We start from the raw sequence: 20,759 nt of genomic DNA on the forward strand, positions 1-20,759 counted from the left end.
TGTTATTTTTTTCTCTTGATCCATATAAACTAATACAAACGGTTTATTAGCCACGTCCAAACCAAAATCGAAACACTTTTGTGTTTCGATTTTGCGGTTACTGGTTCTGTTTTTTATAACTTAGTAGCTTTTAACCCAAATGTAAATTGAACATTATAAAATACAGTATTTAACTATTATGTTGGTTTTTATTTTCTTCTTTAACCAAATAAATTTTTGCTTAAACATTTGTGTATCGATGTTTTCTCGATTCAAATATACGCTACCATACTTACCTAATCTAATATACCTAATTGTGTTTTTTTAGTTTTGTAAACCAACGTCATAACTTAGATAATATAAAATTAGTTATTTTTATAATATAAAGTTAACATTTTGTATTTCAATCAGTAGCTTGGTCTTACTTCTTTGCTAATCTGGTTTTCCTAAAATCGTTGCCAAGAGTTATATATAAAATTAGGTTAGTTATCTCTATCTCTCAAGGCTATTGTCTGAAATGTCGTTAACCCAGCCAGTAAAAATCGTAGTATAATATTACGTTGTATTTCAGAACTGTTGTTTCTACGCCGTTATTGTGAATTAACTTAATTTTTTTTAGTTTAATCTCGTAAGTGTAAAGACAAACCCTATTTAAATTTACCGCTAGAAAGACTATCGATTATTACGAACTGTCAACAGAAACCGGCTGATTTTCGTGGTTCCTGTAATAACAGTCCACGTGAGCTACGGAAAATTCCAGACGCAGTTTGTTTATTTTGGTTGTTGCGCTACTACGTGTTTTTAGTCTTATCATATTTTTATCAGTGGATTGCATAATATAAAAATACGATGGCAGATACCTTTGAGCGATTAAAGGAGTTGAATCTGTCTCGTAGCGAAGTAGAACGTATAGGAGAAGCAATAAAGAAACCAGAGTTTCGAAAGTTATTGGCGGAATACGTTGAGGAAATAAAAGATCCTAAAAATAAGGCCATATTCGAGAAGGAAATAACAGAGCTCGAAAAAGAACGAGGAAACGACATAACTTTTATTCATCCTAAACCGTGTTACGTTGTTAAAACTAGTGTCGACGGCAATCAAAAAGGTTTTATAAATATTTGTAGTAACGAATTAGTCGGCAAACCATCATCTACACCAACTGTCAAGGAAGGAGAAAAAGGGTTAACTTGGTCGTTACCTCATTCTTTATCGCCCCCAAGGGAAGACATCGATAATAAAAGACAACAGTGCCAGGTACACAATTTTATGCTATTTTCTCTTATTTAAGGCTAGGAACTAAAAAAATTAATCAATATCTGTAAATATTACATCCTATGATTTTCTTTTCTTTACATACTGTTTAAGGAAATGTATTTCTTCTACAGTAGCAACTAAATGGAAATTACGTTTAATATGCCCTTCTCTATACTTTTATTTGAAAATTTTTAATTTTTTTAAGAGCATTAAGTATTTTTTAAGACTTTATATTGAACCATTACCCTGTGGAAGTACAGAATATTCTAGATATTATTATTAATCCATCATGACTGATGCAATAAATAAAAATATGAGTACTTATTGTATTCATATGAGTAACCAAAATATATAAGATAGGTAAGGTATATAAAGTTTGCTAATTGCTCACAATAAATTATGCACAGCAAAAATAATGGAATTAATTCAAAGAGCTCCCTTGTGCTAAACACAAAATTTAATATTACATAGATACTAACTTTCTATTATTAATTTCTAAAATTTATTATTTTTCATATTATGGTGTCATTGTCTCTATCCATTTCTATCCAAAACCTTAGGGGATTTTATTGGTTACATATGATTTAGACTGATTTTATTTTCCCCTAATTTAAATAGTATAGTTTATAACTGAAGAGTAATTTTATTTATTCTTTAGATGAATATTTTATTGTTTTTTGTTTACTTTGATTTTTCTTCTTTTATAATGTCATTCTATCTAAAAAAATCTTTTGGATTTGAGGTCACTGTGGTGTGGAATTTTCTACCAGGCCAAGTGACCCCTTTGAAATCTACAACAATAATTTACTTCTTTTTGGGTCTGTCTTAACACTTACTTTTATTTTTTTTAGTGCTTTCTTTCAGTTACTTAGGTTTCTAGTTCATCAAAGACTTAGTTAAGTAGTATCAAAGAATTAAGCAGTTATATTCTTTGGTAGTATACTATAAATATTATCGTTGATTTTTGATTGTTGAGATCAGCCACTGCTCTCTTCAGATTAGAGCTGACTTTGGCTGCTTCCACAGCCTTTAGCACTGCTTGACAGAGCAGACAGAGTTGATCCTGCCTGAGAATTCTACCATTTTGCTCTTTCTACAGTTTTTTCTGGATTTACCTCAATTAATCCAACATAATAAAAATTTCATTACATAAATATTGACATCAATACTCACATTAAAATATTTACTCTACCTTTCCCTTTCTAGGATCAACATTGGGATTAATATATATTATCTAATTGATTGTGTAGAATAAACAACTTTGATGCCAAATTATGTTGGCAATTAATTTCATATACATACAATGCTTGCTCCCTACCCATACCTTGCCCAACTTCATTCAGATTATGCCAGCAGATAAAATTTTCTTCAACAATCATGTTGTTATGTTTGATTCTAGAGAATGACGTGTCTATTATTGTATTTATTTAAGTATACTTTGCCTTCATCTATTTAAGTTAGATTAGACACATGAATAAATATTTGTTTATAATTACTTTATTAAAGTTTAATTCAAAGAGCACAGCATGCAAACAAAACAATTAAGCTCTTACATGCATATTATTGCTTTGTTGGAAACATTTTAATACATTTAAAGTACATGCAACAGCTGCTTCTGTTTAAACTTTAAATATCTACCGGTATGTACTCAAAGAATGGGATTATAGCCAATATAAAATACAAGTATGTAATAGATGTAGAAAACACAGAAATCCATAGAATAACACAGAGAATCTCAAAATATTAATTTGAATTTTAAACAATTGCCGCAACTTATTCACAATAAAGCATACCTGACCATAGTTTACAATGGTAAACTATGGTTTACCATTAATTCAAAAGACAAACATTAAATATTGCTGTATTTATGTAGAAGATAATTTTAAATGGGATCAGAAATTTTCAGGGTTGTTTCGTTTTAACATTTTGTTTTAATTTACTGTTTAAAACATTTGTTTATTGGAATCAGAAAACAGTGCCGCAAAGACAAAGCTGATTACATCTCTCAAGAGATCTACAGAGAATTTAAATCTCAAATGTGGTCTGTAATAGATAAGGAAAGTAATCTAAAGACTGATACTGATGAAATATTGAAAACAACTGACGAAATAATAACGAGGTACCAGCAGAAAATTATTGGCCCTCTGCCTACCCTAGAGAACCTACTGTCTTGCTCGCTGAAGTCAAAGATGCAATTAAATCGCTAAAGTGAAATAAATCCCCAGGCATTGAATACCCGGTGAAATACTACAGTTACTAGGTAACAAAGGATTACATATCATCCATTCTATCTGTGTCGCTGTTTGGAATTTAGGAAAATGGCCATCTGATTGGTGTGCCTTAATTTATATCCCGTTACACAAAAAAGGAACTACCACCAGATGTGAAAATTACCACACACTGTTACTAATAACACATGCTAGTAAAATTTTGTTGCATATCATCAAAAACATTGAAAACCTTTCTACATTACCAAATACATCAGGAACAAGCGGAGTTTGTAAAGCATAAAGGTACCCGGGAACAAATCCTGAACCTGAGACAACTCATTGAAAAGTCTCGAGAATTTCAAGTACCTATGATTATATGCTTTGTTGACTACCAGAAGACATTTACTGTACTGGTACAATATAGCAACAGTACGACTAGATCAGAAGTTCTCAAACCAATTCAAGATCGAGAGAGGTGTTAGACAAGGATGCGTGATGTCACCTGACTTATTCAACATTTATGGTGAACATGTCATGAGGATGGTTTTAGATGGAGTAACTGTGGCTGGTAGGAAAATCTCCAATTTAAGATTTACTTACAAAGCAACTAACAAAATGAGCGCCATCTTCAAAAGGCACAACATATCCCTAGATACAAAAATGAGACATTTGAGATGCTATGTTTTCTCTGTGTTGTATGGGACAACGAGACGCTTACAGACACCACTGTTAAAAAACTTGAATCATTTGAGATGTGGCTTTATAGAAGAATGCTGAGAATATCATGGACAGCAAGGATCACGAACAAGGAAGTTCTAGAAAAAATGAAGAAGGAACCAGAGATTGTGTTTACGATCAAACACATAAAATTGCAATATCTGGGACACATTATGAGAAATCAGCACCGTTACTCCCTGCTGCAGTCTATATTGCAAGGTAAAGTCAAAGGTAGGCGAGGACCCGGTAGAAGGAGAATATCATGGCTGCGGAATTTAAGAACATGGTTTAAGAAAACCTCAACGGAGCTGTTTCGAGCCGCAGCGAGCAAGGTCATGATTGCCAATATGATTTCCAACATCCGAAACGGATAGGAACCAGAAGAAGAAGATTTGCTGATGACACTACACTTATTGCAGCAAATGAGTCTGCGAAGAGTTGAGTTGAGTTGAGTATGAAAGCAATAAAGTTGGTCTGAAAATCAATAAAGCTAAGACAACAATAATGGTGGTCGACAGATTCCACGCTATTCAACTGACTAACATGTTACAGGAATAGCAGATAGTGGACAGTTTTGTCTATCTCGGGTCTAGTATAATTAACGATGGTAACTGTGAAGTAGAAGTTCAGAGACGTATTGGTATGCTAAAAAATGCGATGAGTCGCCTAACTACAGTTTGGAAAGACAGATCTATCTCTCAAAATATCAAGATTAGACTGGTGAATGCCCTTGTTTTCTCAATATTTCTATACCGGGCAGAGACTTTGACCCTTCGCGGACGCGAGCGCCAAAAATTGATGCCATTGAGATGTAGTGCTGGAGAAGCATACCTTGGACAGCTCATTGGACAAACGTTTCCATTCTAAAACAACTCGAGATTAAAAAAAGGCTGTCCACAATATGTCTGCAATGTATTCTGCAATTTTTCGGTCATGTGGTTCGCAGAGGTGACGATAGTTTGGAGAGATTAATTGTTTCTGGAAACGTTCCGGGGAGAAGATCAAGAGGACGATTACCAACTAGATGGTCCGACCAAATTAAGAATTCAGGTGGAAAGTCATTCTGCGAAGCTCTCAGAGCAGCTGAAGGTAATCGACAATGGAGAAAAATTGTTAGGAATATGGGAAGAAATCACGATTCTCAGTAATGGGGAAACGACAAGAGAGAGATCTAGTCTAGAGAGAGAAAGTCTAGTTATTGAAAAAAATAAAGTGCCACAATTAGCAAATCAATTTTTTTAATTGATTTTAATCGATATGTTCAAAACATTTGTCTTTCTCATTTTACTCGAAATATTGAATCCTGTTCCTTCTAGTTCCTATCGTATTTTCTGATCAACAGCAGAATAAAAAAAACCGCTTGTCGGCTTGAAATTTACACCCCACTTCTCTCTTCTTCTTTGTCAACCATTTTCTATCTACTCCTGAATGTAGGTCTCTCCCAATTGCTTCCATCTTTCTCTATCTTGCGCCAATCTAATCCATTGTTTGCCTGCCACTGCTCTTATGTCATCTTCCCATCTTTTTTGAGGTCTTCCCATGCTTCTGGTTGTCGTCCTTGGTCTCCATTCTAGAATTCTCCGTGTCCACCTGTTGTCATTATATCGGGCTACGTGACCTGCCCAGCGCCATTTAATTTTTGTAATTTCTTCCACAATATCCGTAATCTTCGTTCTACGTCTTATCATCTTAGTGTTTCTAATCTTGTCTCTCAGTGATATTCCAAGCATGATTCGTTCCATTGCTCTTTGCGTTGTTTCTAATTTTTTAGCAGATTTTTGGTAAGGGCTACTGTTTCCAAGCCGTAGGTACAAACTGGTAGTATGCATGTGTTACCTTTTTCTTTAAGTTGACAGGAATGGAGGTGTTTTTCAAGATACATAATATATGCTAGTTTGACGAAAGCGCCCCATGCCAGTTGTGTTCTTCTTTTAATTTCATCATCTTGATTTGGTTTTCCCAGTTGGATGTCATAACCTAGATATACTTACATAATGTTCAACATTTTCTGTGGTATGATTTTATATTGTTATATTTGTCTGGTCTTGGTTCAGTATTTTTGTTGTAGTTCATTTTTAAGCCTACCGCTCCTGAAACTGCATTCAATTGTAACATATCATTTAGTTACTGGATATTATCTGCTATTAAAACTATGTCATCTGCGAATCTCAAGTGGTTTAAGTATGATCCGTCTACGTTGATACCCTTGTTGTTCCATTCTAGTTTCTTAAAAAGGTCTTCTAGAGCAAGGGTAAATAGTTTAGGAGAGATGGTGTCTCCTTGTCTCCCAAACTATTTTCTTATGGGATTAGTTTTTGTGCTTTCGTTCAGCTTTATCTGCATGGCGGCATTTTCATATATGTTTTTAATTATGTTAGTGTATCTTGAATCTATACGTGCATTCAAGAGATTCAAGCACTGCCCATAATTCGATGGAATCGAATGCTTTATGGAAATCGACGAACGCCATATGAATTGAAACATTATACTCGGTGCATTTTTCTATCAGTGTTCTTACGTTGTGCAAGTGGTCTATTACTGGTAGTTTTTTGCTTTCAGTACTTTCATATTGCAGTTATCTTGTATTATATCTTTTATTAGATTGTTAGTATAGTTTCTATGATCGTTCCTAATTTCTTTCTTCGCGTTTTTGTTTAAACTTTTGAAGCTGTCCGAAGTTCGATTGGAAACCATCAAGACACGAAAGCTGCAATACCTGGGGGATGTTATGCGTAATGAGAGATACAACCTACTTCAATTGATTATACAAGGGAAAATCCAGGGCAAGAGAAGTGTAGGAAGAAGAAGAATCTCATGGTTGCGTAACTTGAGGGAATGGTACGGATATACATCAATTGAACTATTCAGAGCAGCAGCATCTAAGATCAGAATAGCCATGATGATTGCCAACCTCCGTCGCGGAGATGGCACGTGAAGAAGAAGTTCGATCTGTTCTGTTTCGTCTTTCTTGGAGTAGTTTAATTGTATTAGGTTGGAGTTTAGATGTTTTGGCTGTTTTCGTGTTTGAGCATATTTTCTTAACCGATGTTGTTACAATTGCTTTTATTTTATTGGCTAGTCCGTTTATATCCATTTGTTTCAATGTCTCTATTGATTTTAGTCTTGTGCTTAGCTCTTTTTGGTAATCCGTTTGTTTTTGAAACGGGACATCGGTGGTTGGGTATCGTTCTCGTTTAATAAGTTAGTTTCGTTCTACTCTCGTCTGTATTTTATTATTCGCTCTAACCAATCTATAGTCACTCCCGGTATAGAATTTGTTTAGTACTGTCACGTCGGTGCATACGTTTTTGTTATTGGAGAGTATGTAGTCTATTTCGTTCTTAGTTTTCTTGTCTGGGCTGATCCATGTCCATTTACGTTGTTTAGATTTTTTAAAGAAAGTGTTGAGACAAAATAAATTTTCGTTGTTTAAGTAGTTGTACAACATCTCACCCCTTTCGCTCCTAATGTCCAGCCTAAAGCGACCGATATATTGTGTGTCGCCCTCTTCTTTTGTTCTAATTTTCGCATTAAAATCTCCTGTGATTATTACGAAGTGTGATTTTTCTTGGTTCCTTGCTGTTGTCAGATCCTCATAAAATGATTCAGCTTCCTCGTCTGTTGAGTTTCCTGTCGGTGCATATCCATGTATTATCTGTAAGCTGTATCTGCTGTTCAAAGCGATGTCAAGATATATGACTCTGTTTGATACTGCACAGAACTTCGTTACTTTATAGGGAGCTCGTTTGTTTATCAGGAACGCTACACCGCCTATGTGATGATTTTCTACGGAGTTTTTCTGGTATAGCTGGTGAACAGATTTTAAGATGGTACGTGCTTCTCCTGGTAAGCGAGGTTCGCACAGTCCAATTATATCCCATTTGATATTTGAGAGCTCTTGTTCCAGTTCGTCAAGGTGTTCTTGGGTCCTCATAGTTCTTATATTGTAAGTGGCTATACGAAGCAATTATGGGTAGTTTCTCTTATTAGATTCAGTCGAATATTTGACTCCCCCAGAATCCATGAGGCTGACTGATTGCTCAGTGTGAGATTCTGATTGTAACTCTACTCACCTGGAGTAATTTCGTATTGATACTCGACATTTTCAACTTGGTAGGTTTTAGTATATGTAAAACGCCACGCTTGCCGAGCGGATTGGCGAGTGATTCTATACAATCCCTAAAATCAGGGGATTGCCACTTCCGCCATCCACGCCGTACCGAAGGTATTCTTTTCCGCCGTGGCTGCCGTTGTGGACTTCATCCGTCACCCTGGATAAGGGACCCTAAGCAGGTACTAGTTTCCCGGGTCAGGAAACCCCTAAAATCTGCGGAGGGCAGGGACTGATTCACTTTCCCTGATAGGACTATCCAGAGGAGTTCCTACCCGCTACACCCCATTTACACTCACTAAAGTAGAATGGAATTTAATAGTCAATATTAACCAAACTTGAAATTTAGTTACTGCTGATTCTTTTTTCCTAAACTGATGACATATTTTGGTATCTGTTGTTATTAAAAGTTTTCATGAAAAATATCAAACTGACATAATGTTTCATTTTTATTAATTTGATTTTATTTTCAGGTCTTTGACGTTATTTTCCATCCAGACACCCTACACTTGGCAAGCAAAAACAGAGCTTTTCGCGATATGGTCAACAAAACGGCGCTGGAAGCTGTTGAAAACAATTTTGGTGTAACCCTCGACAAAAAGAATCTGAAATTTCCCAAGCTGTCATACAAAGGAGAGAGCCACGCAAGTGTTATCAGAAAGCCATTAGAAAATAAACCTGAACGTACTATAGAAGAAAAAGAATTGTATGAGAAAATATTTCAAGATGTTGATAAAAATCAATCCAGTCCTAAAAAGTACAAAAAACCCAAGAAAAATATTCTTGAGGATGAAAAATCAATGTACACTACTCCTACATATTTCATTAAACACAGAAGTCATATAGAGATGGAGCAATTTACTGAACACAAAGGAGCCAAAATGAACTCTACTATTCCTAAGGAACTTATTGTGGAAATCAGTTTGCCTTTATTGAAATCTTCAGGGGATATATCTTTAGATGTTACAGAAAAAACTGTACAGGTTGTTAGTGAAAAACCTGCGAAGTACAAACTTAATCTAACATTACCTTATCAAGTGAATGAATCCACAGGTAATGCTAAGTTTGATAAAGATAAGAAAAAATTGGTTATCACCCTACCAGTGAAGCGTGCAGCATCAGCATTTGGCGATTTCAGTGATAGTGGTGTTGAAAGTGATCAGTGCTCGCCAGGAACTCCTGAATCTGAAGAAGACATTAGTGAAAAACAGTTAGTTACTGAAAATAAACCTAGTGAACCTACCAGTGATTTATACCTAGAGAAATCTGTTGATTTCCGGACTAAGTTTTTGGATAACAGTTTACATTATAATTTACCCGAATTTACTTGTCATGTATTTGAAAAAACTGTTGCATTTACATTGAATGTTAAAAATGTCGAAGAAAAATCAATTGAGAGAGTATTTCTTAATTCAGACTCATGTGTTCATATAAAATTTACTAGTATAGGAGGTAGCTTTTACCCAAGTCATTATGCTTTCTTTGTCAAATTTTCTCTAGGCAAGATTGATGAAGAATGCACAACCGTGGAAGTATGGGACAACAATGTTATACTTCAAGTACCCGTCAATTGTGATACACCCATTGTTTCTTATATGTATGGTATTAGTGAGAATGATCTGGTAGAGAAACATGTGGAGGACCCCGAGATTATTAATCAAGTTCTTGGAGAGGTGAAGGAGGAGGAAGAGGTGAATGTTCCTGTGCATACCATAGAGATGGTTAAAGAGAAAACAGGTAATATTTAAAAATGTGCTCATGTTATGTCATTTTATATGTTTCTAAGTTGAGAATAATATATTGCACTATTGTATAAAAATTTGAAGTCTTATTTATTTATGATAATAGTAAAATAATCACACTGACAAAAAATTCTATGATAGATAATTCACATATGCTTGCTGACTGCTGGTGTAGATATTCATATGAAATGGTATACTCTAGAAACGAAAATGCCACTGAACCTCTAAAAAATAATATAAACAAGCTGAATTTTGCTGAGAATGTTGCAAGTACGTTGACTTGAATTGTTATTTTAATTACCATCATCTATTTATATTATACGTTATTGTCTGTTTACGATTAGAATTGATTAAAAAGCTACTTTCAATACGTTCTTCATAAACATAGATTTTGAAGATTAGGCCCTAACAATAAAAAATTCAACAGCAAAGAAGGATTCTACAAGGAACTGATTAATTTTATTGATCTTGATTAGAATAGGAAAAAGTGGCAAAATCTCACAACATATTTATTTAACGGATTTATGAAACTGACTTCATTTGCGGCAAAATAGAAAAAATAGCATAAGTACGAAAGCTGCACTCTTATATATATTCAGGGATTCTACAGTATTCACTGTAGAATCCTCTTTTCCTTCTTCCTATGGGGCTCCATTCGGTTATTCTTTTTATCCATCTGCTGTCGCTAGTTCTTCTTACATGTCCATACCACTTTAGTCTTTTTTGTTAATAAAAATTCCAACACAACTTCGTTAGATCACTTCATAGTAAAATTACCATGACACTGACGGTCTCTAGTCATATCGGAAGGTTTGATGGGATAAGTGCGTGCTATAAATCAGTTGTTAATTTTTGTTTCGCTCTATACCAGGTATCGTAAACCACAAATATTGAGAAGAAAAACGGTATTCCACGTTGTGTTGGTTCCCCTCTTTATATTTTGTCTTTTTCTATCACGTATTTTATATTTCTCTTTGCCGATGTAGAACGCCACTCCACCTTCTATGAGATCGCTCCTTTACTTTGAGCGACTCACACACGAGTGTTAAAGGCGGAATATTATCTGACCACCCTATGTCGATAATATAGTACTTATGAAAACTTTAAATATGAAATCTTTAATTTATGATTTAATAATAAAAATATATTCAAATATAATAATTGTAGAGTTCTCTGGAAAATTCTGTTTCAATGCAATCTTGTTTGAATATATTATACTGAGATTTGTCTTATATCTCATATTATAATATTTTTGTTTGTTTAATTTTTATAAAGAATGCAATGATAATAGGTTTATATGTATTTTTTAAATGCTTATTAAATCGAATATGCTCGTTTTTAGTGGGTTATCAACTTTTTTTTTTAGATTGATAAGTAATCTTTTATATTGGATACCATGTGTTTCCTACATATGTCATTTTAATATCAAATGAATTGCTATCTATGGCTATATATCAAAATAAACAAAAAAGTTAGCTTATTTTGCATAGCAACAGTATTTTTTTGTATTTGGGAGTTATGTAGGTATAGTCATATGAAAAAGAGATAAGTATGTGTATACATATATACAGGGTCTTCCAATAGGGACTTTCGACCTTTGACAGTTAGTAGTGACTACATTATTCTAGCTATATCTCATTAGCGTCATTTTATTCAGTCTGTTTTGCTAAATCACAGTGGATGGATATAGTGTATTCTAATACAATATATAATAATATAATAGAATACAATGTTCTGTTCAGAAAATGTTCGGCGAGCTTTCCTTATTTTACGGTCGCCATAATCGTTCTACCGAGAGGACTATTGATAACCGCAGTGTGGTTGATAAATTTGAGTCCAGTGGTTAAGTAAATAATTAACCAAAACACGTACGTCGACAAAACGCAAGATCTATTTAAAACATCGTCGCTGTTCGGGAGTGTTCAGGAGAATCCAAGGCAATTTGATTTCACGTCGCTCACAAGAACTCAGCCTCTAAAATACTACAACTTATCGAATTTTGAATCGTGACTTGGGCCTACAGTCGTATAAAATTTAACTGACCCAGGTACTGAATGTAAACGACCATAGACAAAGACGTGTGTTGACAAACATAATTGTCGAAATTGGGACGATACCAATCCAGATATGAATGTAGAGCGCCCAATCCCGCCCGAACAAGTCAGTTTTTAGTGTGAATTTTGGGCTGGGACATCGGTACATATTTCTTTTAGGCGTTTGCCAGGCCATTGCTGTCAGCGACGAGCATAATAGGTCATCCCACCCACAATAAAACCACATGTCATCAACGACATGTGGTTTTAACAGACAGAACCGCGATACGTGCCACACAGCCATTTCACCAGGAGGTGATGTGAACTGGCCACCGATATCGTGTGATTTGACACCGTTAGAATTCTTCTTTTGGGGTTTTCTTAAATTAAAGATTATGCGAACAAGCCACAAATTACAGCAGCCCTCAAAGCCAACATAACCCATGTCATCGGTCTAATTCAACCTGATTTATTAATTGCATTGCCTGGTTCAATTTTGATAGTTATATTTTTTTTGGGCGCACGATACACAGTTTGTACATATCTAGATATAGACTATCTAAAAACTATAATAGTATAACTAAAAACCACTGACAATAAGCATTGGGTCTCAAGACGATCAAGTTTGTATATGGTATATTAATATGTATCAAATTCGTACACAGCAAAAAATTAAAACGCTTACATACCTCATCCGTTTGGTTGTTTCTAGTATTCTTGTTGATATCAAATTTTTAAATGGCAATCAAAACGCCTTGTTGATGGATATTTAACTAATCTAAAATTAAGAGAAATATACTATTACATTGGTAAGTCATGGTGAGGCATATGTTACGGTAATTAAACTGTTCTATCGAAAATCTTATCGCTGACACCATGGATGACCACTGTTGATATTAACACCATGGATGATCTTGTACAATTCACGAATCGTCACCAGCCGATCTCTAAGTACGTTGACTTTCATTTAGTAGTCCAGTTGGGTTGGACGAAAAAAACGCCTACCCTTGCATGGCGAGCTACTCCAAATTTTATTATTTCAACCTTTAGGGAGGATCAATATTGTAAATTTAAAATCCTTAAAGTTGCCTTAGCGGTCATCTTAAATTTAAAGGAGATCCGTTTTTGCTCAATATCTCCGCCATTTTCAACTTTTCGACAAAAACGATAAGGAAAATAGTGGAAGGGGGGAAGCATAATATTATTGAATTATCCCCTTTATTATTAACTTTACGACATGAATGTACATAAAAAATGGAGAGAATTGTATTTTATACAATTTTGATCTCTTGCATTGTTTTGCACAATGTTTGTTTTAGCAATAAACAAACTTTATTACATTAAACTGTTTAAATTATAAGCTGCACGAGCTTCACAAGAGCAAAGGTCAAATTTTTGCGAATAGATGTCAAGAAAATCATAATATAAATGCTGTAGCACCCACCAATTTTCACAATTAAATATTTAAAATTAAATAAACTACATTTTTGTGTTTTTTTTTAATTTTATTACAGTTAAACAGGCAGATAAATAAAGATTACTAGGTTGGTAGCACTGGGGAATGGAATACGCTTAGACAAGGAAAGAGAGGGGACGCGTAATCGCATGGAATTTACTGAAGCCTAAATTGGCACCAACCGACACCAAAGAAGTTGACAGGTCATATTTTATTTGTTCAGGAGATTAAGAATAATGGATATATATATATATATATATATATATATATATATATATATATATATGTATATATATATATATATATATATATATATATATATATATATATATGTATATATATATTTACATATCAATAAATATTTTTTTTTAATTTATAATTGAACACTGACATAATGATCACTTTTTGAACATGATTTTATCATTACATATTTTTTAGCGATATACAATCATAAAATATATTTGTAGTGTTTCACTAAATTGAAGTTGAAATCAGTAGATCTACTGAAAAATCAGTAGAGCTGGTAACCCTGCGAGAGGTAGTAATGGACAAGGCACAGTCTCAAAACATGGCGGTCACACCGAAACAGGCTTCACTTTTCGAAGGTTTATTAATGAACGTTACCTGTCCTCTCTCTTTCCTTGTCTAAGGGAATATGTAACACACCTTTTTCAATAGCTTTGTTCTTCTTCTTTAATAACAGCTGTACAGTCGTTTTGTTCCAATAAACAAAACCTTACTTTTCAGTGTTAAATCTATGTGCTTTAAGTACGATTAGTGGTGGTTTTAAAAATGTTCCTAATACATTTTGCTATATCTGTGGTGATTTTCTTATGAAGATACATTACAAAACATAACTGACTTCATAAAAAGTGTACTTTGCCTATTGTGGTATTAAAATCGGTGATTAAGATAAAAGATGGTGCCCCCCAAAAGGTTTGTTATGTTTATGTTAAACATTTAAGGAAGTGATCTAAAAAACAAAAGAAAGCTTATTAGATTTGAAGTGCCTGTGGTATGGAGAGAGCAAAACAATCATACAAATGATTAATATTTTTGTACTTTGGATATTTCTGAGTGTAACTCAAAAAATAAGGCAGTGATAGTTTATCTAAACTTTTCGCCTGCTATCCGTCCTGTAGAAAATGGACCTGGACTGCCTGTCCCTGAGCCTCCTCAGTGTATTGATTACGTTCAAAAGACCAGTGAATCAGAATCTGATGAAAGTGCCCGAGAAAGTGATAATGCTCAACAAAATGTTATTTGGATGCTCAACAAAAAGGATTTACAATGATTTTGTTTTATTTGTGAATGGGAAGACAACTAAACTCAGTGTTGTGGGATAAGAACATTACGATAAAGACAAAAAAGAGAATATATAACACTCTGACAAGAAGTATCCTGACATATGGGTCCGAAAACTGGACAATAAACAAGAGAAATAGAGGTAGAATAAGAGCAGTAGAAATGGAGTTCCTGAGGAGAAGCTGTAGACTTACAAAAAGAGAAAGAATTGAAAACGCAGAGATTAAGCAGAGAATGGGAGTGCAATCAGACATAATCGACTATATAGAGGAGAAGAGACTATCCTGGTACGGCCACGTCAGAAGAGCGGACAGAGGACGCTGGATAAACAAAATCACAGAATGGAGTCCGATTGGAAGAAGAAAGAGAGGAAGACCCCGAAGGTCATTCAGAGATGAAATCGACGAGGCTATGGAGAAAAGAACCCTGCGAGATGGAGACTGGAATGACAGGGAAAATTGGAGAAAACGGTTGAGTGAAGGAAGACAGTGAAAACTGTGGAAATCCTTAGTAGTAGTAGTAGTAGGAAGTAAAGCAAGAGATAAACATTGGTCCACAAAATAATGGTATATAAAAAAAGTTTTAATACTAGCTGAGAGAAACTTTTTGTACAAAACTTTGATATATGTTTGTGAAAGTCCTGCCTAAAGATGAAAAACATTTAAAGCATTTGAGTAAAAAATTTACCAATCTATCACAAACCAAATTAAAAGGTGTTTTTATTCTTTTTATTAGACCACATATTCGTAAAATCATGTCCGATTCCACGTTCGAAACAAACATTATATTATGATGGAAAAAGAGGCTTGGATTGCATTTAGACAAGTTATAGCCAAGTATTTGGTAATGTGAAAGACACTAACTATGAGCTATATAGTAGCTTATTTCCTAGATAAGTTTAAACAATTGGTATGTCTAATGAGCCTTAAAGTCCACTTTTTGCACATCCATCTTGACTTTTTCCCTGAAAATCTGGGTGATATTAGTGAAGAATAAGGCGAACGATTCCATCAAGACATCAAGTTGATGGAGAAACGATACCAGGGACGTTGGAGCAACATGATGGGGGATTACTATCTATTGGTCACTTTATCGGAAATAATAAAATGCTTAATCTCGGAGAAAAAGCTGCTTAAGAAGTTTTTCAGAAAAAAATGGAAAAAGAATACAAAAACATTAATTCATACAATGATTGTACAGGGTGAGTCATAACAATTGGGACATAGACTAAGGACAGGTAATTTGGACCAAAATATGGCTATTGGACCAAATATGCCTTAATAAAATGTTGCTGAGAAAAAAGATACGGGGTGTTAAAGTTAATTTTTGTTTTTCGTTTCTTGCCAATAGTTTCCCTGTATATTAATAAATTGCTATCAAAATTGGCACAGAGGCATAATCTTAGACAAGAAATAGTATTTTATTTATAATTTTACGTTTTGTCATAGAGGGCGCCACGTGGATCATTCCTAATGATCAAATTGAGTCTAAACTTTTTCTGATGAAACTTTTTAGTAATTTTTATTAGAAAATATGACATAAACATAATTTTTACGTAAAATTGGTACTCTTGTTTAAACATGATAATTTCAACTGTTTTCGATAAAAACCCAGTCGAACTGCTTAGAGTCTTAAAAAAGGATGCCCGTCTTAAAATCTGATTTTGTATTTAAATCTTAATTATATAATCTAATATAATCATAATATAATGCTCTTGATATTTTTCATGTAAACCTATTTCTTCTGTTTAGAACCCAAAGAAAAAGTAGCATCCAGCTTCGACGATTCTATTTCCGTTGACAGCAAACAGTCCAAAGCTATTGACATCGTTGGCACGTCTTACGAATCCAGCGGTGACGAATTAAGTTGTAGCAGCTTTAGTCCATCTAGAAACAAAGGCATTCTTAAAAGAATGTCTTCCAAACGATTCACCGTAGGTCGTAGTATATCGGAATCCAGTTTGGACAATTTCGTTTTTTCTTCTGTAGAAAACTGCTACACCAGTTTGGATTCGGTAATACCCGAAGATGGCGAAGTTTCGTCTAGTGAAAAGAAGACTGTGAGGTTCAATGATGTTGTCATGAGCCAGTTATTTAGGTAAGTTTCGTAGGTTTATTGTTTTTTTTTAATAAGAGTATACAAGCCATAAGAAATAATAATTGTCAAAAAAGGTAAATTTCTTTCTGTTATTCTCATAGTACAAAGGTTTAAAATTGGTAATGCATTATCACAAAACACAACTGATAAAATGTAGATCATTAAGGAATTAATGGATACAGATCATGGCGCCATTAGTGAATATAGATAACTAATAAAATTATTAGGTATTCATAGTTGGTTAAATATATTTAATTAAAATAAATTAAAAAGGATAATTAGAGACTGGATAAGTTACTTTCACCCACAGAGAGAAAGTCAAAATCAGCCAGTCAGATAGTGGTTATCATCATTATTCTGGCTTTACAACCCTGCATGGGTCCTAGCCTCCTCAAGAATTTCTCTGCAGTCGTCCCCATCCATTGCCTTCCTCCGCTCAGCACGTATTTTCATATTTCTCATGTCTTCATCGATGTTATCAAGGAACCTTGTTCTGGGTCTTCCTCTTCTTCTCTGACCAATGGGTCTTTCAAGAAGCGTTTTTCTAGCTGGGTGATTTTGTTCCATCCCCATTACATGCTCTATCCACCTCAGACGTTCTATCTTCGTTCTACAGACCACGTTCGAAGTTGTATCGTCTCCTCCACACTCCATTGTCATTCACTGCTCCACAGGTTCGCCTTAGTACCTACTTTTCTTTCGAAACATCCTAACATGTTTTTATTACTTTTTAATAGAGTCCAGGTCTCTGAACTATATGTTATGACTGGGCGCATTATTGTTTTGTAGAGTTTTACTTTTGTATTTCTCGATATAATTCAGGATTTAAGAAGAAAATTGAGCCCAAAATATCATCTGCTGACCGTGCAAATTCTATTGTTTATCTCTGCAGTAGTGTTATTTTCCCTGTTGAGTGCTTCCAGGTATATAAATTCGTTCACTGCTTCCATGATATCGTTTTCTATAACAAGTGGTCGTAGGATTTGTGGTTGCGTGCTTATTTTCATATACTTCGTTTTGTTGTTTTATTAAACCTATTTTTGTAGCTAATTCTTTTAATACTACATACGCCTCTCGTATGAAGAAGAAGCACAGAACCGTGAAGAGTGGCGAAAAATGGGAGAGACCTATGTCCAGTAGTGGACAGAAGAGGTTGCATGATGATGATGATGACGCCTCTCGTACAGCGTTTACTGTTCTCTCAACAATATTGATATCATCAGCATATGCAAGGATTTGCACTGATTTATTATATTGAACCGATGGTTGTGATTTGTGACAGCCCGTTATTTGTTACGTTCAGACAGTTCCCCTAGATTCGTACTCTACATTCAACTTTTTTAAGAGTTAGTTTTGTTAAATTTACCAACTGATTTGGTATTCCCAGCCCTTTCATTGCTTTGAGCATTTCTCTTCTATTTACAGAGTCACAGACTGCTTTGTAGTCTATAAATATTTGATGAGTATCTATGCCATATTCCAGTGTTTTTTCTAAAATTTGTCTCAGAGTTCCAATCTGATGGATTGTCGATTTACCACCTCTGAAACTAGCCTGGTATTTTCCTACTATTCTTTCTACATATGGTGCCATACGATGGCATATTACTGTGAAAAATTTTTTTTACGCTGCATTTAGAAGCTCTGTGGTTAGACCATATCTCCTTTTTTGTGTATGGTGCAAAGTATTCGAATATTCCAATCACTGGGGAGGGATTTCTGTGTCCATATTTCTTTTATGAGGTGCTGTAGTGTCATTATGGTATCGTTGCTATCTTCTTTATACAGTTCAGCTGGGAGAATCTATTCCGAGTGATTTGTTTCTGGCTAGTTTTTTAACTGCGTCTTTAACTTAGAGAATCGTTGGTGGTTCCTCTTCCCTCTCTTTCACTCTCGTGTGTTCCGCGTATCTCATTTCTTTCGGTGTCCAAGTTTTCTTCTTCCTCTATATTAAGTGCCTGGTTAAAGTATACCACCCATCTATTCAATTATCTTCTTTTGTTGTTAATAGGTCACCATTCTGACTTCTGCATTGACTTGTGGTTACCTTGAATTCTTTTCTGTTGATATTATGTGAATGCTCTGAATTCTTCCTCTCTGTTAAGGTTTTCTATATATTTAAGTTCCTTATTTAAGTGATTTCGCTTTTTTCTTTTGTGTATCCTCTTTTATTCTCTTCTCTTTATCTGGTAATTATCTCCAGTTATTCTAGTTCATCGGATAAGCATCTTTCTGTAGGGTTTATTTTTTCCTTTTGTTGCATTCTTGCATTCATAGTCAAACCAATGATTTTTATGGGCACAATCTTCTGTTCAGTCTGTTCAGTCTTATGCTCAGTCAGTTAATTAACTTGTTAATGGTTCTTTTACTCTAAGATGAAAGTCTAAGATAGTATTTCTAGGATATTTACATCGTAAGAATACAATCTACGAAAATGGATTCTTGGAATAAATCTATATACAGAAAACAATCACCTAGTAATTGACTCGTTAGATAAACTATATCATCAATCGCTTTAAGATCTTTTTAAGCATATAATTAATAATTAATAGGTAACTTCGGCGAAGAAGTGACAAATAATAACGGAAATAGACTATCACCCCATCTACAAATTTGACCTAAAAATCAGGAGTGGTTTCTATCCCCACAAAATGATACATAGATATACTCAGCACCAGGACACAAAACCACTAAAAGTTATAAAAACTCTAGTAGAAAACGAATACTAACCATTGGAGCTGGAACAGCAAACAGGATTTTGAGTTGGACGATCTTTAACCGAACTAAATGAAAAAATAATGGCTAGGAATAGACCTAGGCTAGGTGATGCAGATATCGTGAAAACAGGGAAGACAGAAGACAGACACTGGACAGGGAAGGATGGAAGAATATTTTGAGGCAGGCCATGGCTCACGAAGGGCTATAGCACCAATTGATAATGAGGGATAGACCAACTCACCTAAATTTTTGTGGACTTAACGAAAGCTTATAATACAATACATACCCCTGTGTATACTATGACAAGTATCGGAAAGCTCACCTATTACTGTTAGACTTCTGAAAGCAATACAACGATTCTACAATCAACTTCGATCAAAAATAAAGATTAACAACCAGTTCTCCGATAATTTTATGGTAAATAAGGGACTAAGGCAAGGCTGCAGTCAAACACTTCAAAATCTACCTGAATGAGACACTGAAGAAATGGAGGAGGACAATCTTATACACTCTTAATTTCGCGGACGACCAAGTAACTATCGCACAAGACCAGGCAAAGTGTAGGAGTTAATTGTTTTTACGTATTCAACCAATTGTCTGGCTAAATAGGTCTTGAACCTACTACTACTACTAAGGATTTCCACAGTTTTCACTGTCTTTCTTCACTCAACCGTTTTCTCCAATTTTCCCTGTCATTCCAGTCTCCATCTCGCAGGGTTCTTTTCTCCATAGCCTCGTCGATTTCATCTCTGAATGACCTTCGGGGTCTTCCTCTCTTTCTTCTTCCAATCGGGCTCCATTCTGTGATTTTGTTTATCCAGCGTCCTCTGTCCGCTCTTCTGACGTGGCCGTACCAGGATAGTCTCTTCTCCTCTATATAGTCGATTATGTCTGATTGCACTCCCATTCTCCGCTTAATCTCTGCGTTTTCAATTCTGTCTCTTTTTGTAAGTCTACAGCTTCTCCTCAGGAACTCCATTTCTACTGCTCTTATTCTACCTCTATTTCTTTTGTTTATTGTCCAGTTTTCGGACCCATATGTCAGGATACTTCTTATCAGGGTGTTATATATTCTCTTTTTTGTCTTTATCGTAATGTTCTTATCCCACAACACTGAGTTTAGTTGTCTTATACAGTTTC

At 34.7% G+C, this 20,759-nt stretch overlaps 1 protein-coding gene across 1 annotated transcript in view; it reads left to right on the forward strand.

Moving 5' to 3' along the window:
• The first annotated feature begins 479 nt into the window (after positions 1-479).
• The window catches only part of Nop17l (PIH1 domain-containing protein Nop17-like), a 32,449-nt gene continuing 12,169 nt past the window's right edge, over positions 480-20,759 (forward strand). Inside the window, exons 1-3 of the mRNA XM_072525781.1 lie at positions 480-1,233; positions 8,745-10,008; positions 16,559-16,904. Coding sequence (XP_072381882.1) covers positions 829-1,233; positions 8,745-10,008; positions 16,559-16,904 — 2,015 coding nt within the window. The 5' untranslated portion in view covers positions 480-828. The remainder of the gene's footprint in view (positions 1,234-8,744; positions 10,009-16,558; positions 16,905-20,759) is intronic.

This window comes from Diabrotica undecimpunctata, chromosome 3 (assembly GCF_040954645.1).
Source record: "Diabrotica undecimpunctata isolate CICGRU chromosome 3, icDiaUnde3, whole genome shotgun sequence".
Taxonomy (NCBI): domain Eukaryota; kingdom Metazoa; phylum Arthropoda; class Insecta; order Coleoptera; family Chrysomelidae; genus Diabrotica; species Diabrotica undecimpunctata.